Genomic DNA, 18,221 nt, shown 5'->3' with positions numbered 1-18,221 from the left:
ATATTGCTTCCCTATAATGCACTATATTGGACACTTAAAGGTCATGAGAGTTTTAGTATAATATGTAGAGAACTGTTACAATTCGCATTTGCAGTATAGGAATACACTGCAAACAATGTGCAACAGTCATGAATCTGGCTAAGAATTTTCTCCCAAATGATTCATTGCAATTTATCTTACATTAGCCAATCTGAATTCACATTATATCTGGAGATTAGCAAGTCTTTCCTACTACTTATAATTAAAGATTAGCATTAACCTGAGTTTTCACAGGTTTGGAACAGAAAACAATTCAAACAAAGACAGGCAAAAATCACTTCAACAAACCACAAAGATAATCCAAAAGAAACCACAGCAAAAATAATCAATAAACAATACAGAGCAATTCAGCTTTGTCTCCAAGATGGAATAATTTGGAAATTTAAGGCATGAGCAGAGATGGGTTACTATAGGCAATATTATTACAGTATTCTTGTTTCCCCTTTCAGATTCAGATCTGAAGTTTTACTCTTTATTCTTCTGTTCAACTAGAAACTAGGGATATTTTTTCTGAATATAGCAATAGCATTTAGACTTATATACCACTTTACAGCCCTCTCTAAACGGTTTAGAGAGTCAGCATATTGCCCCAACAATATGGTCCTCATTTTACCGATCTCGGAAGGATGGAAGGCTGAGTCAACTTGAGCCGGTGAGGATCGAACTGCCAAATTGTTGGCAGCCGACAGCCAGCAGAAGTAGCCTCCAGTACTGTGTTCTAACCAATGCACCTCTCAATCTCCAGGCTGTGTAGGCACAATGAGTAAATATCTGCTGCGAAATCTGCATTGGCGTCAGGAAGGGCATCTGGCCACTACACACTTAGCTCCTTTCAATTGCCCCAATTCCACCCTGATGCAAGGGATTACGGGGGATATAATATGTACACTGTATCTAAACAACTTTCCCCGATCGAATAAAAGAGTAAATGGAATATTGTAGCCTTTGTTGGCTCAGAACAATTTTTTTCTCCAGCATTTGATTCATTTTGTAATCTTTCAGACTCTTGATAGTTTAAATGTATAAGAGAAGATTATTTTATTTTTGAGAGCAGATACAAAAACAGTAGAATCTACATTTCTTTACTTAGATTTTAATCAATGCCCCCACCTTACTACCAACCACAGTGCTGAAAAATCAGAGCACTAAGAGAAAACAGAATAAGGAATGGTCCCTTCATTTCAGAGATAAAACATGCTTTGAAGAACATTGCAATATAATGACAGAAGTCACAATATTTTCCTCAATTAAGTTTACATCTTACATTTCAATCAGGGAAATAACAGAAAGTCCCAATGGGCTGCAAGGTTTATCAGCCAGTGAAAGCCAGTGACAGAGCTGTTTCTGTAAACTTTTTAAAAAGTAAAGACAAAAAATGAAACCCCAAAATTTCCAGACAACAAGAACCAATTGCTGGAAAATCCACACTTAAAGCTTTTTCATGAAATGCAGCTGCTGCCATTTTAGAATCAAGGGAAAATTTATCTGCTGTAGCTCTACTTCTTTTGTCCCCTATAGAAAAGGCCTTTTCTGAAAGACATCTTAAAAAATATATTTCTGATTTAACAAATGAGATAGCAAATGGGATTCCTGAAACTTCAGTTTTTTATGTGCACCTTGCTTTTATAGAGAAATACTGGAAATAAGAGATGGATATAAAATAATTCTGACAAATTACAGAAAATACAAACTTACAAAAACTCAGAATCAAAACAAAACACTCTGGGCTGTATGAAGCCAGACAGAAGAGTTACAGTCAATGTGCTGAACTATAAATGCACTTGCAGAAATTATTCTTAAACTCTGTACTGATGTGCTAGCAACCTTGTGTCTACACCTGGACAACACTGTCCCTCCTTTCCTCTCCCAGTAGCGCATGCTAGAGAAAGGATTAATCCAAACCTTCCATTTCAGATATTTCTAGATCTTGAGAAATAGTCAGCCGAGTAGTTCTGAACAGCCTCAGTTTTTAAAGGCACAACAGTAGAGATCAATGAGGGATGACCTGAAACCAAAGAGCTAGAAAACAAGAAGGAATTCCAGTTCTGGACTTGGCAAAATGAGAGGACAAACTTCTGCAGTGCCCCAACTGATCCATTTGCAATTCTTGGAAAGAAGATGTTCCTGAGGATGAAGAGCAGCTACTGTAAGATAGCAGTATACTATTCTTATGCAGAGACAAATTTCAATCCATGTAGCCATCAGTGCTTCTAAGGCATTCTTTCAGATTTCACTTTAAATTATCACAAATTGCTGGAGATAAAGAAAACAGGAACTGGAGAATCCAGTATTTCCACTTGGCTCTTAACCAGGAGGGCTGTTCTGCCTTTCCAGTGCCCTATCTTAACTGTGCAGAGATCACGAGAAACTGTTCCTTCTTACTTCGCTCCATCAATTTGGTCACTTCATTTCTTCCTGCGAATCTTGGGCTTCTTCACTGGACGGAGGTAAGGATTGTCTATCAAGTTCTCCTCTCCATTTCGACTGCCAGAAAGAGAAGTATTGTGCTGAAGTACTGATGCATTCTCCTTCTCAGCTCCTGAATCGTCCTGGCAGATAAGACATAAAGTGAATATTATCAGATTTAGAACTGAAAAATTAATATCCATAAGAAAAACCAAGATGGAAGAGAAACAGATATACAACATGCAACAGGCACACAACCCTGGTACATCCCAGAGAATATGATGCCTTCTGCTAAATAATGGGAAAAATCATTCTGGAAATAAAGTAGTACAAGACTGAGCATTGATGAGGTTCGCTTTTCAGGATTAAAAGCTGCTGTTGAGGAAGAGGGAAAAAATGAGGTAATTCATGCAATAATCCTGCTTTTTATGTATTTTTGAGGATGTGTTACTGTGAACTCTGGTGATCTGGCATCGTTTTGTTTTTAAATGGATATTTTGCCATTTTAACATTTAACCAGATAGCTTCCACTAATGGATAATGTTGCCATAGGCAAAGCTTACCCAACTGCTAAGGGAGATGGAGAAGATATCCTCTCTCAAACAATTGAACAAGTGATCCCTATCTTGCAATGCTCTGTTTAATTGTCCACAAGGTTTTTTTAAAATTCTGTTTAATCCACCTGTTAACCCATATGCCACATTCCTGCCAAATGAAGATGGAAGCACAGCTCTCATCTATCATCAGTATAAACCTCGATCAGACTGCAGCAACATTATTCTGTTCTATTCAAAACCAAGGATATGTTTCCTTTCTACGTTTCTCTTCCCTTATACAGCAGGTTCATTCTTCTGTAGATCAAAAGTTGCCCCAAAGCGAAGAAGGATATACAGGTAGTCCTGAACTTACAATAGTTTACTTAGTGACTGTTCAAAGTTACAACAGCAAAGAAAAAAGTGACATGACCATTTTCACACTTATGACCATTGCAGCATCCTTGTGATGTGATCAAAATTTAGATGCTTGGCAACTGACTCATATTTATGACCGTTGCAGTGTCCTGGGGTCACACGATCCCTTTTTGTGACCTTCTCACAAGCAAAATAAATGGGAAATCCAGATTCACGTAACCACCGTGTTACTAATTTAAGAACTGCAGTGATTCACTTAACAAATGTGGCAAGAAAAGTTGTAAAATGGGGCAAAACTCACTTAACAAATTTGTCACTTAGCAACATAGATTTTGGGCTCAGTTGTGGTCATAAGTGGAGAACTACCTGTATTACACAGAAGAAAACTATACCACCATGTGGCAGGCTTGCCCCTAAAGTCTTCTTGTCCCTAAAGTCTTCTAAGCATTTTTTGCACCTACTCTGTTTCCCAAAAAATAAGACCTCCTCATATAATAAGCCCAATGGGGCTTTTGAGTGCATGCACTGAAATAATCCCTCCCCAAAAATAAGCCCTCTTTTAAAATATTTAAATGCATGTGCTGCCAGTCCCTGCCACTTCCTGGCGGGGGGAAGATGCCCCATGCACCGCACAGATACTTGCCACCCATGTGGAATGGACTTGTGGAGGCCGCTCCCGCAAACTCTAGCTACCATGCCGCTTCTCTTAGTGGCAGCCGCTAAAAGAGCAGCAGGCCCAGTGACACTAGGGCTGGCAAGAGTGTGCCAGAAACAGGCACAGAACTTCCTGCCCTCTCTGGATCAAGTGATCCGCGGGCCATGGGCCGAGGTTAAGGGGCCTCCTGCACCTCAAAAATAATAAGACCTCCCCGAAAATAAGGCCAAGCGCTTATTTCAGGGGTCAAAAGAAAATAAGAACCTGTCTTATTTTGGGGGAAACACGGTAGGATTATGTAGCAAATTGGGACTTGATCCACAAATTTCATTTACAAGGTGGCAGTTCAATACAGAGTTTCCAGAAATTTAGTGCTTATATTACACCGACTTAAGCAAAACATCTTGAGTTCTACCATGCTCATCTGGAGAGCGAGGTTCTCTGTGTCTGTCTGGTCATCTTGTTCAGACGAATCAGTCTCTTCCATCTGCTGCATCTCCAATTCAGAAGGAAGCAGAGCTGTCAGGTAGGGTATTGCAAAAGGCCTGGCAGCTATCACTGAAGACAAAAAAGGAGAAATTATTTTAGAAAACAATCAGAAAAAGTGATTTCGGATTCTTCTCTCTGATAATCAGCCTAAAATATAAGAAGCAAAGAAGGAAAATTGGTTTTACCAAGAAAGAAGCAGGTTATTTTAGATCATTTCTTGCCCTATAAGTTTTGAAGAGATATAATGTAACTCTCTGTGTAATGGATGTTATTGTTGAATATCTGTTAACAGTGGGATTATTACACATGCTCCATACAGTGCTACCCTTGAAGAATATACGGAATCTACAACTGGTACAGAACGCAGTGGCACAGACAGCTCTGGAGACCCCCCCCCTCAGGTGATACACATGACACTGCTGTTATGTGAGCTGAACTCATTGCCTATTTGTTTCTGGATCCAATTCAAGGTGTTGGTCATCAGCTTTAAAGCCCTTTATGGAATAGATCCAGGGTACCTGAGGAGCCACCCTACCCCAATGGGACTACCTGCCCCTCTCTTTCCAGTGGGAAGGGCCTACTTTGAATCCTGTCTGCCAAAGAATTTCAGCTGGCGGGATTCAAGAGAAGACCCTTTTCTGCTGCGGCCTCCACCCTCTGGAATATTCTCCCATCAGAGGTGAGATCTGCCCCCATATTCCTGGCCTTCCCCCAAACATCTAAAAGCTTGGCTCTGCTGCTTGGCCTTGAGACCCCAACAGGGATCTGCTACATGGTGTAGATGGTTTCCAGGCTAAAGGCAGTGCTGGAACTCAGGCTTCCCCACTCCTGGTCCGGCACCTTAATCTCTAGACCAGGGGTGTCCAAACTTGGCAACTTTAAGACTTGTGGACTTCAACTCCCAGAATTCCCCAGCCAGCTGGCTGGGGAATTCTGGGAGTTGAAGTCCACAAGTCTTAAAGTTGCCAAGTTTGGACACACCTGCTCGAGACCAAACATGCTCTGCTAGGTTTAGTAAACATATTTTACATATCTCAAAGCACACACAAAAGGAAATATTCTAACAATTTTAGCCCCTACTATCTCCACCATCTCAATAATGATGCCCAGCGGCAAAAAAAGTTACCTGCCTTTGATCCTAAATACTAAGCATCGTACTGAAACCATGTATTCTCCCCCCCAATTGCAGCCTAGACACCTCTTACAAGGGAAAGTGCTGACATCATCTTTGAAAAGACTCTGCGTCTCTCCAGTTTTTGCCATGAAGCGGGTCAAAGCTCTTTCAACATCTCGTCTCTGTGAAGCAGCTTTTTCTCGCAAGATCTGATAATCCTGTACAGGCTCCCGATAAGTCTGTAGGCAAAGGAAGGGAAAACAGAAATAAGGACTACGCATTAACTTATCACATGCCTTTCTCCCACTCATTTGAGGGGGTGGGGGACAAAAGAGCCAGTCACTCATGTGCATCTAATGGAGAATCAAAGCTTTTTATTCATGGCATGCCTTCCAAAAATAGCAGAAAAGAATTTATATTCTAGGACCACACATTTAACACTAAAGGAAATTTCTACTGCATATTGTTCTGTATCACTTTATGCATTTTTAACAATACTTTATTATTGTTTTATGTAAGACTCACTGGTGTTTTGATGTAAGTATGAGGATCCGGAAACTCTGGGAAATGGCTAGGGATGTGAGAAGGATGAGGTTTGTTCTGTCCAGCTGTCAGGGCTTTGGGGGTGACAGGCTGATTTGTTACAGGTGCTGTAATTGAAAATGGAAATTTGATGACAACTTCTACCACGATGCTATCAGTCAACTGAAAAGAAAAATAATGCAATGGCTCTGCCATCTAATATGACAATTTGTTCAGACAAAAGGAATAAGAACATTGTTCAGGAAGCAAAATATGAAAAAGCAAAATATTTCATGCAGACCAATCCTGAAATAACACGTTAACTAATTTGAAACCACCAAAATCATAGAAAATTCTACGCCGAACCGTCTTCCTCTTTTCCACTGATCATCAATCCAGTGCCATTGTGTACTTTTTCCATGTTCTCAAGTTTAATAACAAGGAACATGGATAAAAGGATAACAAGATCCATATACAACCAGTTCATATTCAGGGCTCAACTGTGCCATTCTGAATGTCTTAACTGACATGATAGGTGATAAGAATGGGGCACAGCTAAGCAGAGGACAGAGCTCCTTTAATGGTTGTTTAAAATGGGATATTCTAAAAATGGGGTCATCCCATATCTATTATCAGCCCTGAATCAGCATAAGATTCAGGGCTGATATGGACACATTGATTTCAGTGGGAGATTCTTAAAGGTCTGCCAGATGCTCCTTCAACTACTGATTTCAACAGAAGTTTGATGGCCGTTAAATCTGCTTAAAACTGCAGATATGCATTGCTTAAGAACACCACAGAAATTTCTAATAAAAGATTAATGCAATAGTGTGAAAAGCCATGTAATGTACAATAGACATAAGACAGCTAGGCTAACCTTTCAGTCTATGTAAATAGCTAAGAAAGGTGATTTCAAGAAAAGCAGGCTTCCAAACAGAAAAAGGTACATAAAGAAATATTTCTTTAATGTGTTTGCCTGCTATAGAAATTATTCTTACCTTAGAGAATACAATACCATATTAAAGAGAAATTAGCACACGTCATCTAAGCATATTTTTGAACTAATGCATTGCACTTCTCAGGACATACACAAAGTAGTAACAGGATACAACAGCTTACATACGTGCAGTGATCACCATCCGCTGGGAACGTTTAGCATATGCAGGGAGCATCTCCACATTAAAGCCTAAAATATACGAAAAGAAAAAGCATTTGAGCAAGTCCCCTGTCTTGATTCTACTACAATATTTCCCAACTGGGCAACTTCCAGTTTGTGGATTTCGAGTCCGAGGATTCTTAGCAATGGCTATACTAGTTGGATAATTCTGGGAACTGAAGTTAATCTACTTGGAAGTTGCCCAGTTAGGAAATATTGCTCTACAGAGTTCTACAGAGGACTAGCAGAACAAGAGTATTTTCAAATATATCAGTCTGTTCTGACAAGTTGATATGTATCTTCTAAGAATGCACTCAACCGCATGTATAAAGTCAATCACAAAATAGGATGTACCAGTAAACAAAACAAAATTGAAAAAGGGATTATGTTGTCTTCAGCTGCTCTGACATAGTAACCATGTGCACATGATCTACACTCAGATGCTTTGTTCTCACTTTTATCATATCAAAGAAAAATGTGTGCAAAATCTATTTCATACTGAATATTACTGCATAAGTATTTACATTGAACGTTATATTGCAAGATGTACATCATCTCTCCAAAACCTTATATAAACATAATTCAGCTCTCCTGCTCAGAAAAAGGAGGACAAATGGATGAACTAAAAGGGCACTCAAAGACCCCAGAATGAAGAAAGGCACCCCAAAGCGCTATAAAATTATCTGGGTTGCTGATCTTCTTGATTTGATTCAGTAAATCTAGGATTCATTTTGAAGAAATCAATTATATATCCTATGTAGATAAGCCACATCAATTGCCACAAGATATCTACTCTCGCATCTACAGCACAGGAACATGAAAATAAACCCACCGTCTTGGCACTTACCCATTTCAACCAAGGTGACCACAATGTCTGAAAGGGTTGGCTGTGTCCTTGCGGTATGTTCACAAAAAGACTTGGCACTCCTCCCTATTTCAGAAATATCTGACAAAAGAGAGTTCACCATAACACTTAAGTTTGAAACCTAGAGTCACTTTACATGCTCAACATCAGCCCACTTCTGAATTAAGGAAACTATATCTCTGAAAATCCAATTTGGTCTAGTGGTTAAGGCACTAGGCTAGAAAGCAGGACATTGTAAGTTCTAATCCTGCCTTAGCTTTAAAAGCTGGGTGGGTGGCTTTGGACCAGCCACTCTCTCTCAATCCAACTCATATTACAGGGTTGCTGTTTGGGGAAAATAGGAGGAGGAAATAACTCCAGAGAATAAAGATGGAATAAAAATGTAATTCTCCCCTCATCCAGTGTTTAGGTTGCCAAGCAAGAGAGATATGGATAAAACTGTTACTACTCTCCTATATTATATACTATTCATGGTACTTTGGAACAGGAGTATTTAACCATCTTGTAAGGTATGTCCTTAAAAAAAAGGAAAACAAGAAAGGCTAACCAAAGAGGTTCATTTTTATGTTTCAAGAATTGCCAAAGAAACTAGACTTTAAAGAAAAATGGATGTTAGCATTTCCCAGGGCTGAATGAATAGGCAAACATACAATATGTTTCATTATAAAGTGAAAGGATTCCTAACTGTATGAGTGCATATGTATACACACACACACTGATATAGTTTGAGCTGGATATAACAAACTAGATACATAATCTTACAAGCATAATCAAAATGAAATATACTAAAGAATAATTCTGTATGCAGCAGTGAAATGTTTCTATGATCTCACAGGTTAAATTGTACATTGAATTAAATTGAAAATTAAAGCAAGCAATGGATTCCATGATTGTTCATTTTTGTTCAGCATGATAATGCTAATAGTTCTATAAAAATAGTACTGCCATTTAATAACACTAACTGTTGTAAACTTGCTAAATATAGAATGGAGTTTCTTAGTTGATTCCATAGTAATCAACTAAGGAGGAGGAGGAGGAGGAGCTTCCGGGAGGGAATGGCGGCTTGCCTCTAAGCTCCGCAGGACCGCCGGGGCTTTTTGAGGAGTAGGGATGCTGCCGGCCCTGTTTTCACCTCGAGGGTCGGGGGGGTCTGTTGGCGACCACCCCTGGCGTCGTCCTGGATCCAGGTTGGCGCATCGGGGGGGTCGGATAGCCGGACGGGAGTAGGAGAATGGCTGGCTGGAGCTGGCGTTTGGAGCGTTTTGAACGGCTTCGCATGAGGTGGTGGGGGACGGAGGACGGCGCGAAATGGAGGAATGGCGGGGGAATAACAGCGTTGGGACGACCTTGATAACCTGAGCGGCCCTAAGGCGACGGCATGGAGGCAGCGGTGACGGAGGCGGTTGGAGATGCCGAGCACCGAACTCCTTAGTCGCCATAATTGCCGGACCAGCGGAGGCGGGCGCGCGAAAGGGAGTTTGAGGCCCGAAGCGCAGAATGGCGCCGGAAGACCCTAGGAAGATTGTGGAGAAGATTGAGACAATCCTACGGACCTTGGAACACAGCTTTGGGTCTGATCTGTGCTTTGCTATTTTGACAACTTGCCCCTTGCCTCTTCCACTGGTTTACTCCGAGCCATTAACCAGACCATCCTGACTCTGGGCTCACTTCTACCGCCTACCATAAATTACATCTTGGCGCCATCTACTGACCAGCTGGCAATCCAACACCCCATCCTTTCCATCAGGGATGGTCAACTTCCCCCTTTTGTAGGAAATCCGGCTTTACAAAACATCAAAAGAAACAACCACAGAAAACAACCTCAGCACCTGAAAACACATGCGGCCCTGTGTATAACAAGACAATATTTATTCGAGGTTAGATCTACTGCGGCTGCGAGAGTCCCCCCTTTCGCAGATGTGGCCCTCTGCCCTTTCGAGGGCCCACCTTAATGACGGGTTTGTTAACCCAGAGAGGTGGAGGAAACGGAAGCTCAGGGTTTTTTTAATCAAAAGCTTTTTAATAGTTTTAAGGGGTTCTAAGGGGGAGGGGAGGGTTGAACCGACCAGGAATGGGATTAGTGCCAGGCGAACAGGTGTGGTCAAGAGGGGAGTGAGCGGAGCGAGGGAGAGGGGGGGAAATAACATTCCTACAGAGGGCTCTGTTATACCAACGGTCGTAGGGAGGGGTAGGTGCGAGGACAGACATAATACCTGCAGTCGGTTGGGAGACCGTGGTTGCTGGACACGCCCGGTCATTTGTACCAACCCCCGCATACTAGGTGGCCAGGATCGACAGAGCCCAGGCCTAAGGCTGATGCTGTGTAATGCGAGGTCTGTTGTTAATAAGGCCCCCCTCATAAAAGACCTGATTTCTGAGGGGGAGCCTGACCTCGCAGGAATAACGGAGACCTGGTTGGGCCACGAGGGTGGCTTGCCCCTCGTGGAAATGTGCCCACCAGGCTACCGTGTATTCCACCAGCCACGGGCCCAGGGGAGGGGTGGTGGGGTAGCGGTGATCATACGGGAGAGTCTGGAACCGAGAGAACTCACTGTGCCACAGACATGAAGTGATGTCCCAGTGTTTGGAAGCCGTCGGGGTCTGGATGGGGGACAACAGACTCAAACTCAACCCCTCCAAGACTGAGTGCCTGTGGCTACCGGCGCCTCGGTTCAGCCAGCTGACCCCATCGCTGGCCATAGGGGGCGAGCAATTGCCCCCTGTGGAACGGGCGCGCAATTTGGGCGTCCTCCTAGATGCCAGGCTGTCAATGGATGACCATGTGGCAGCCGTGGCAAGGGGGGCGTTCCACCAGGTTCGCCTGGTGCGCCAATTGCGCCCCCTTCTGGATCGGGATGCCCTACGCACAGTCACTCATGCGCTGGTGACGTCTCGCCTAGACTACTGTAACGCTCTCTACATGGGGCTTCCCTTGGGACGCGCCCGGAGACTGCAGCTAGTTCAGAACGCAGCCGCGCGGGTAGTCATGGGGAGCTCTAGATACTCCCATGTAACACCACTCCTGCGCGAGCTGCACTGGCTACCTGTGGTTTTTCGGGTGCGTTTCAAGGTCCTGATTACCATCTTTAAAGCGCTCCATGGCACAGGACCTAGTTACTTGCGGGATCGCATCCTCCCACATACATCCCTGCGGCCAATCCGCTCTCACAGGGAGGGGCTTCTCCAGGTGCCGTCCACTAGGCAATGCCAGCGGGCGGCGCCAAGGAGTAGGGCCTTCTCTGTGATGGGCCCAACCCTCTGGAATGACCTCCCCCCCGATATCAGAACCACCACAGATTTCCGCTCCTTCCAAAAATTGAAGACACACCTGTTTCGATTAGCTGGCCTGGCATAATTATAATTGTGACAACTGTTACCTCCTGGAAACATATTTTTACCTGGTTATTTATAGGGTACGGTTTTAAACTTAACTGATTTTAGGGTTTTTAGAACCATATTTATATTCTTCCGTAAAGTTCTTTTAAATTTTTAACCTCCTCCTTATGTGTATTTATATCTGTATTTATATTGTATTTGATACTTGTTGTTTGTTGTGTGGACTGTACACCGCCCCGAGTCCTTTTCGGGAGAGGGGACGGTCTAGAAATTCGAAGAAAATAAAAATAAAATAATAAATAATAAATCCGGGTGTGAGTCTCTGAGTGTGAGGTGGGGCCCAGGGAGACAGTTGGGCCTGCTGATTGTATACTTGGCTCCTCGCTATACATCAGCGGCCCTGCCCGAACTCCTCGAGCTGATCGCAGAGATGGCAGTTGAGACCCCCAGACTGTTAGTTATGGGGGATTTCAACTTGCCGTCGATGGGAGAAGCTTCCGAGGCGGTTCGGGAGTTCATGGCTTCCATGACAGCCATGGACCTGACTCAAGTAATTCAGGGCCCCACACACGAGGGAGGTCACACACTGGATCTTGTTTTTGTCTCTGGCCAGTGGGCGAGTGATTTGGGAATAGGGGATTTAGCCATCACACCCCTGTCATGGTCAGATCACTCACTTCTCCGGCTTGACTTCCCTGGTACTACCCCCCACCACGGAGAGGCGGAACCAAAATGTCCGAGATGGTTCCGCCCCAGGCGCCTGATGGAACCAGAAAGGTTTCAGATGGAGCTTGGGCCACTTCCTGTCGACCTGACCCGCTCCCGGACGGAGGACCTGGTGGCCGCATGGAATAGTGCGGCCGTCGGGGCCCTAGACCGGGTTGCGCCTTTGCGGCCTCTCCTACGGCAAAGAACCACCCTGGCCCCTTGGTTTACCGAGGAGCTGAGGGTGATGAAACGCCATAAGAGACGCCTAGAGAGCAGATGGAGATCTTCTCGTTCCGAATCTGACCGAACACAGGTAAGAGCCTACTTAAGGACATACCTTGTGGCATTGAGGGTGGCCAAACGTCGATATTGTGCCACTCTCATTGCATCCGCAGATAACCGCCCTGCCACCCTGTTTCGGGTGACCCGCTCTCTTCTATCACAGAGGCCGCGGGAAGCCCCTCTGCAGGGCAGGGCAGAGGAATTTGGGGAATATCTGCAGGATAAAATCGCTCAGATCCGGAGGGAATGGATCTCCCTCAGTGTTCCAGGGGAGACGTCCGAGGCCAGTCTTGAGAGACCATTCTGGGAGGAGTTTGACTCTGTTGCCCCCAGATGATTTGGACAGGTTGCGTGGGCGACTGCGAGCCACCACATGTTTATTGGACCCATGTCCCTCCTGGCTTGTACTGGCATCCTGGGAGGTCACACGAGGCTGGCTCTTGGGAATGGTGAACGCTTCGTTGAGTGAGGGGTTCCTACCAGCCGCCTTGAGAGAGGCGGTTGTGAGGCCCTTACTCAAGAGGCCTTCGCTGGACCCAACTGAGCTAGCTAATTATCGTCCCGTCTCCAACCTTCCCTTTTTAGCGAAGGTTGTAGAGAGTGTGGTGGCTACGCAGTTCCCACGCCACCTGGAGGAAAATGACTATCTAGACCCGCGCCAGTCCGGTTTCCGACCCGGGCACAGCACGGAGACGGCCTTGGTCGCGTTGGTTGATGATCTCTGGAGAGCCAAGGATAGGGGTTGTTCCTCTATCCTGGTTCTGTTAGACCTCTCAGCGGCTTTCGATACCATCGACCATGGTATCCTATTGCGCCGGCTGGAGGGGCTGGGAGTAAGGGGCACCGTTTTACGGTGGTTCTGCTCCTACCTCTCCGACCGGACGCAATGTGTGTTGGCAGGGGAGCAGCGGTCGACCCTGAGGCCACTCACTTGTGGGGTGCCACAGGGATCGGTCCTCTCACCTCTCCTGTTCAACACATATATGAAACCGCTGGGCGAGATCATCCGTGGCTTTGGGGTGGGATACCATCTGTACGCTGATGATACTCAGCTGTACATTTCCACCCCGAACCACCCCAACGAGGCCGTTGACGTGATGTCCCGGTGTCTGGAAGCCATACGGGTCTGGATGGGAGACAACAGACTTAAACTCAATCCCTCCAAGACGGAGTGGCTGTGGCTACCGGCCTCTCGGTTCAACCAGCTGACCCCATCACTGGCCATTGGGGGCAACCAACTGGCCCCCGTGGAACGGGCGCGCAATTTGGGCGTCCTCCTAGATGCCCAGCTGTCTATGGATGACCATGTGGCAGCCGTGGCAAGGGGGGCGTTCCACCAGGTTCGCCTGGTGCGCCAATTGCGCCCCCTATTGGACCGGGATGCCCTTCGCACAGTCACTCATGCGCTGGTGACATCTCGTCTGGATTACTGCAATGCTCTTTACATGGGGCTTCCCTTGAGATGCACCCGAGGACTGCAGTTGGTCCAGAACGCGGCCGCGCGGGCAGTGATGGGGAGTACGAGGTACTCCCATGTGACACCTCTCCTGCGCGAGCTGCACTGGCTCCCTGTAGTCTTTCGGGTGCGTTTCAAGGTCTTGATTACTATCTTTAAAGCGCTCCATGGCACAGGACCTAGCTACTTGCGGGATCGTATCCTGCCCCATACATCCCTGTGACCAATTCGCTCTCACAGGGAGGGACTTCTCCGGGTGCCGTCCACCAAGCAATGCCAGAGGGCGGCGCCGAGGGGCAGGGCCTTCTCTGTGATGGGCCCAGCCCTCTGGAATGACCTCCCCCCCGACATTAGGACAACAACCGATCTCCGCTCCTTCCGCACGAAACTCAAGACCCACCTGTTCCAACTAGCCGGCCTGGCCTCAATTATAGCTATTCTAATCCCTCTGGATAAAATTTTAAATTAGGTTTGACTTTGGGTGTTTTAATTGTTTTTTAATTGCTTTTTGCTGTTTTTAATTAATTGATTATTTATTTATTATGTGTTGTATAATGCTTTTTGTATATCTCCTCCTTGTTATTTATTGTTGTGTAGTAAATTGTACGCCGCCCCGAGTCCCTTGGTGGAAAGGGTGCGGCATATAAAATGGATTAATAAATAAATAAATAAATATTTAGCAAGTCTACAACAATGAATGGTATTAAATGGCAGAAATCATTCCTACTATTACAAATCCCAAAAATATGTACACTGAACATTTGTAAGGAGAATGAATTCCCATTATCCATTTGCTACCAACAAATATAAATGTAAACGACCAGGTGCCTAAGTTTATTTTTCTGTGGGATCTATGAGGCAAAAGAGCACCATTCCTTTTTTAAAATAAGAATGTCAAGAAACTAACCAAATAATTTGAGTTTTTCAAAATAAATTTTGACCAAATAACCAACACAAAGATGGAGTAGGAAGATTGCTCAGTGTTCTTCTCATATGCCTTGTCTGCCTTCTCACAATGAACTGTGCCCCCAGTTTGGCAAAATCACAGAAGATGTAGTCAACACTACTGAATCCTTTCAAGACACTCCAAAATAAACAGAACTGCAGAGAGTGGAAGTGCCGGTGTTTTTGCCATTCATTCAGTTTGGGTAATTGTTTTCTCAAATACTAATGGATTTCACAGAGGAAAAATTATTTATACCACTATTGCATAATTGGGAATACTCACAGCTCTGAAGCATCTCTGTCATGGTTTCTACAGCAGCTTTCTCAGCACTCTCAAATCCAGCCTCTGTCAACAATGAACTAACTACTACCTGGAGAGTCCTTCTTCGAGCCAGATAATAATTATCTGCTGGGGTTGTAGAATGTTTACTACCTGATCGCTATTGAAAGAGAAAACAGGTAAAACAGAATGAATGAAAGAAGAACACAAAAAATACAGAAAATGACAAGGGTAATAATTGAGTGATTTTCGTTATTAACCAAAGAGTTTAGAAAAATCCATATAGGTTCACAACTCACACTAAAGTAGGATTTTTCAACACTGGTATGTGATTTGCTGAACAAGACAAAATGGATTAACTTGCACATAATATTAAGCCATTATGTGTGCGTTTGCACATCTTATTAACCCAATCCTCCTGCAAAGCCAACTATGGTTTACTGCTATATGTGAATAGCAGTAAATCATAATCTGAAATTCTGAATAGCAAAAAATCAAGAGTTTGTAACTAAAGTTTTGTTAGGCAGAAAAGGTGCTCCCAAACTACTTCTGATGTGAAAATTCAGGCACTTTCTTCACAATCCACTTTTCAGTGACTATAGCAAAAAATTGTTTATATAATTTATATGCCGCTCAAATTTCAGATATTCTGTTCTGTTTATGTAATGTACAATTAAAAATAAAAATCAATTACAAATGATTAATGATAGCAGAATCTTATTTAACAGTGAAAAATGCTGCCTCCTACTAATTCATGAAACCTGACAATAATATTGCTAAAATATGCATTGTTTTCCTCTTCTCATATCAAGTTCAGGTTGACCGATTAGTCTAAGGTTACACAAATTATCAACACAGTTTAGTCACCAGAACCCCACACTATGACAACTCTGCTGATGGAGGATGCACTTTAAAAAGTTTCAAGGAGACACATTGGCAATGGACAGCATTCAGAGCCAAAGAAGTCAGAGATCCTTTGAACCCACCATGGATACCTCCTCTGTATCCGTTTGAGCATTGCTTTTACTGATCTTACATGGTAGCCTTGCAGGTTCAGCAAAATATTTGTTTTGAGTTTAGAGGTATTTGGCAGGGTGCAATCATGTCACCACTCTTTTACCACCTCCTAAATGCTGATATGTGCAAGGTGTACCAAAAGCTTGATCCTATAATTATATGAATTACAATAAATGTTTGAATTGGTTGCCATTTTCTTTTAAACACCCCCTTACTTATTTGACCCATGACACTGTTAAACATTCCTAAGTGTAGCATTTTTCTTTGAATAAAATCAAAATATTGTGATTGATCTTTGAGGTCTTTTGGTACACTCGGTACTTTCCTAAATTCCTAAACTACTATGCAATCTCAGGAAAATCTGGGGTTTTCCTCAGAATGTACCAAAAGGCACATCTTGCACTAAAACTAAATTTCATCTTTTTTGTACACGCATCATGAAGTTGCACACATGTATGAAAGAGACAGAGTTTGCACACGTAGAACAGCTTTAAATCTAGTAGTGTTTTCGCTCAAAATCTTTTAAGTTTATGAATAAAAGAACTGTTGCACCAGATGGACGACGTTTGTGCAAAGAGCAAATAAAATAAAAGGGGGAAAGATATGTATTTTAAGTTTTGGCTTCCTAAACATGCTTGTGCCGATGTCAGCTGTGTGCGTGTTTGGGATGCCATCGTACCTGCCAGGCGTTTATCACGCCCTTTGCAGACACTTGGGAAACCTGCAGAGCAACTTAATTCCGTCCCTCGATTCGGAACCCTTTGAAAAGAGGGGGATAGACAGTTTCTGGAGCCAATCAGAATCAAAGGATTCCTCAAATCATAAATGGTTCGTTTCTAAAGATTCTGTGTCAGAACAGAAACCTCGCCTGCTCGAAACCTCTCGCCGTCCCAACCGAGACGCTGCGAGTGAGCTTGAGAAGGCTACCAGATCACAGGAACACAACTTGATTAATGTACAGGATGTACCACAAAAAGAAACCAGTTTCCTCGGAATCCATCCTTACCGTGCTAAAGGTATTAGACCCACCAGTCCCCGGGTCTGCCATCTTGGATTCATGGGAGTATATATGAGCATGCGCCGCTGCGCAGTGTCTTGTGGGACTTGTAGTTTCGAGACGTAGAAGGCGGGCTGAAAGCGCGTTTTAGGTCCTACGGGGAATTGGGGTGTAATAACTGTTACTCCGCCTTAAACACGCGGGATGGGAATGCGCTTAAACAAAATAAACTCGGTAATAGTAATGAACAGGTTTAACTGTATCGCTCCCATTAGTCTGAAGTCAAATGAACCGAGAGGAATGTAATTGTAATTGGCTATTGCCGCCCTTAGATTTGGTGGGTCCTACATTTAGGAAAAGCTGTGATCAGTGTCTTGAATATTTGATTTGATCGATAATTGTTATTGATAATTAGCCATTTGATTTCTGAAGTATTGTCTGTCCTGGGGAGGGGAAGGTTGTAAACAGTGGTCCCAATGAAATAATACCTTCGAAATACACCGTCGCGAAATGTCAGTACAAAGCTCAAAACACATTTGCAAGCTGGGGATAATAACATGTTTGTAAGAAAATAGCTTTACAAACTTCTGTCATGTTAAATCTACTAATTTAGTTCCAGGTGAATACAATTTTTAAAGTTATTTTCTAAATTCATCTGTTAACATTTAAATATTAAGTATATTAAGTACATTTACATTTGGCTCTGGTAAAATATGGCTTTAGCCACGTATCAAGAGAACACCACACTTCCAAATTACTATTGTTTCTATCTCCTACTGCCTTAAAATTTTTTTAATATGTTTTCTTAGGTATCTGCAGTCAATCCTGTTCTTTGGAAGGCTGCTTCCAAGGCTGGTTTGGTTAGCAGTTTTCCTCCCCTTTTTTAGTTTGTCTTAGATGTAATGTTGATGTAGTTATCAGCATATTTATATGATCTGGAGTTATCATTTGTGTAATAGTATTTATGCAGTCCAAAATGAGCACCCAGCAAACCCCGCTCTTCATCACACTGATGTTACATAGTCTGGTCATAAAAACTCTGC

At 43.5% G+C, this 18,221-nt stretch overlaps 1 protein-coding gene across 1 annotated transcript; it reads right to left on the bottom strand.

Annotated features, from left to right (window-relative positions):
- Positions 1-1,052: 1,052 nt before the first annotated feature.
- TAF8 (TATA-box binding protein associated factor 8) lies at positions 1,053-17,306 on the bottom strand. Its single transcript, XM_081946964.1, has 8 exons — positions 17,188-17,306; positions 15,168-15,324; positions 8,140-8,238; positions 7,260-7,322; positions 6,140-6,264; positions 5,706-5,853; positions 4,427-4,569; positions 1,053-2,588 (listed from the first exon to the last, which is right to left on the bottom strand). Exons 1-8 carry the CDS (start codon positions 17,227-17,229, stop codon positions 2,445-2,447), a joined length of 921 nt encoding a protein of 306 aa, XP_081803090.1. The 5' UTR covers positions 17,230-17,306; the 3' UTR covers positions 1,053-2,444.
- Positions 17,307-18,221: the final 915 nt, after the last annotated feature.

This window comes from Natrix helvetica, assembly GCF_964273705.1.
Source record: "Natrix helvetica genome assembly, chromosome: 3".
NCBI classification, from domain to species: domain Eukaryota; kingdom Metazoa; phylum Chordata; class Lepidosauria; order Squamata; family Natricidae; genus Natrix; species Natrix helvetica.
This window is presented reverse-complemented; position numbering and strand designations above follow the sequence as displayed.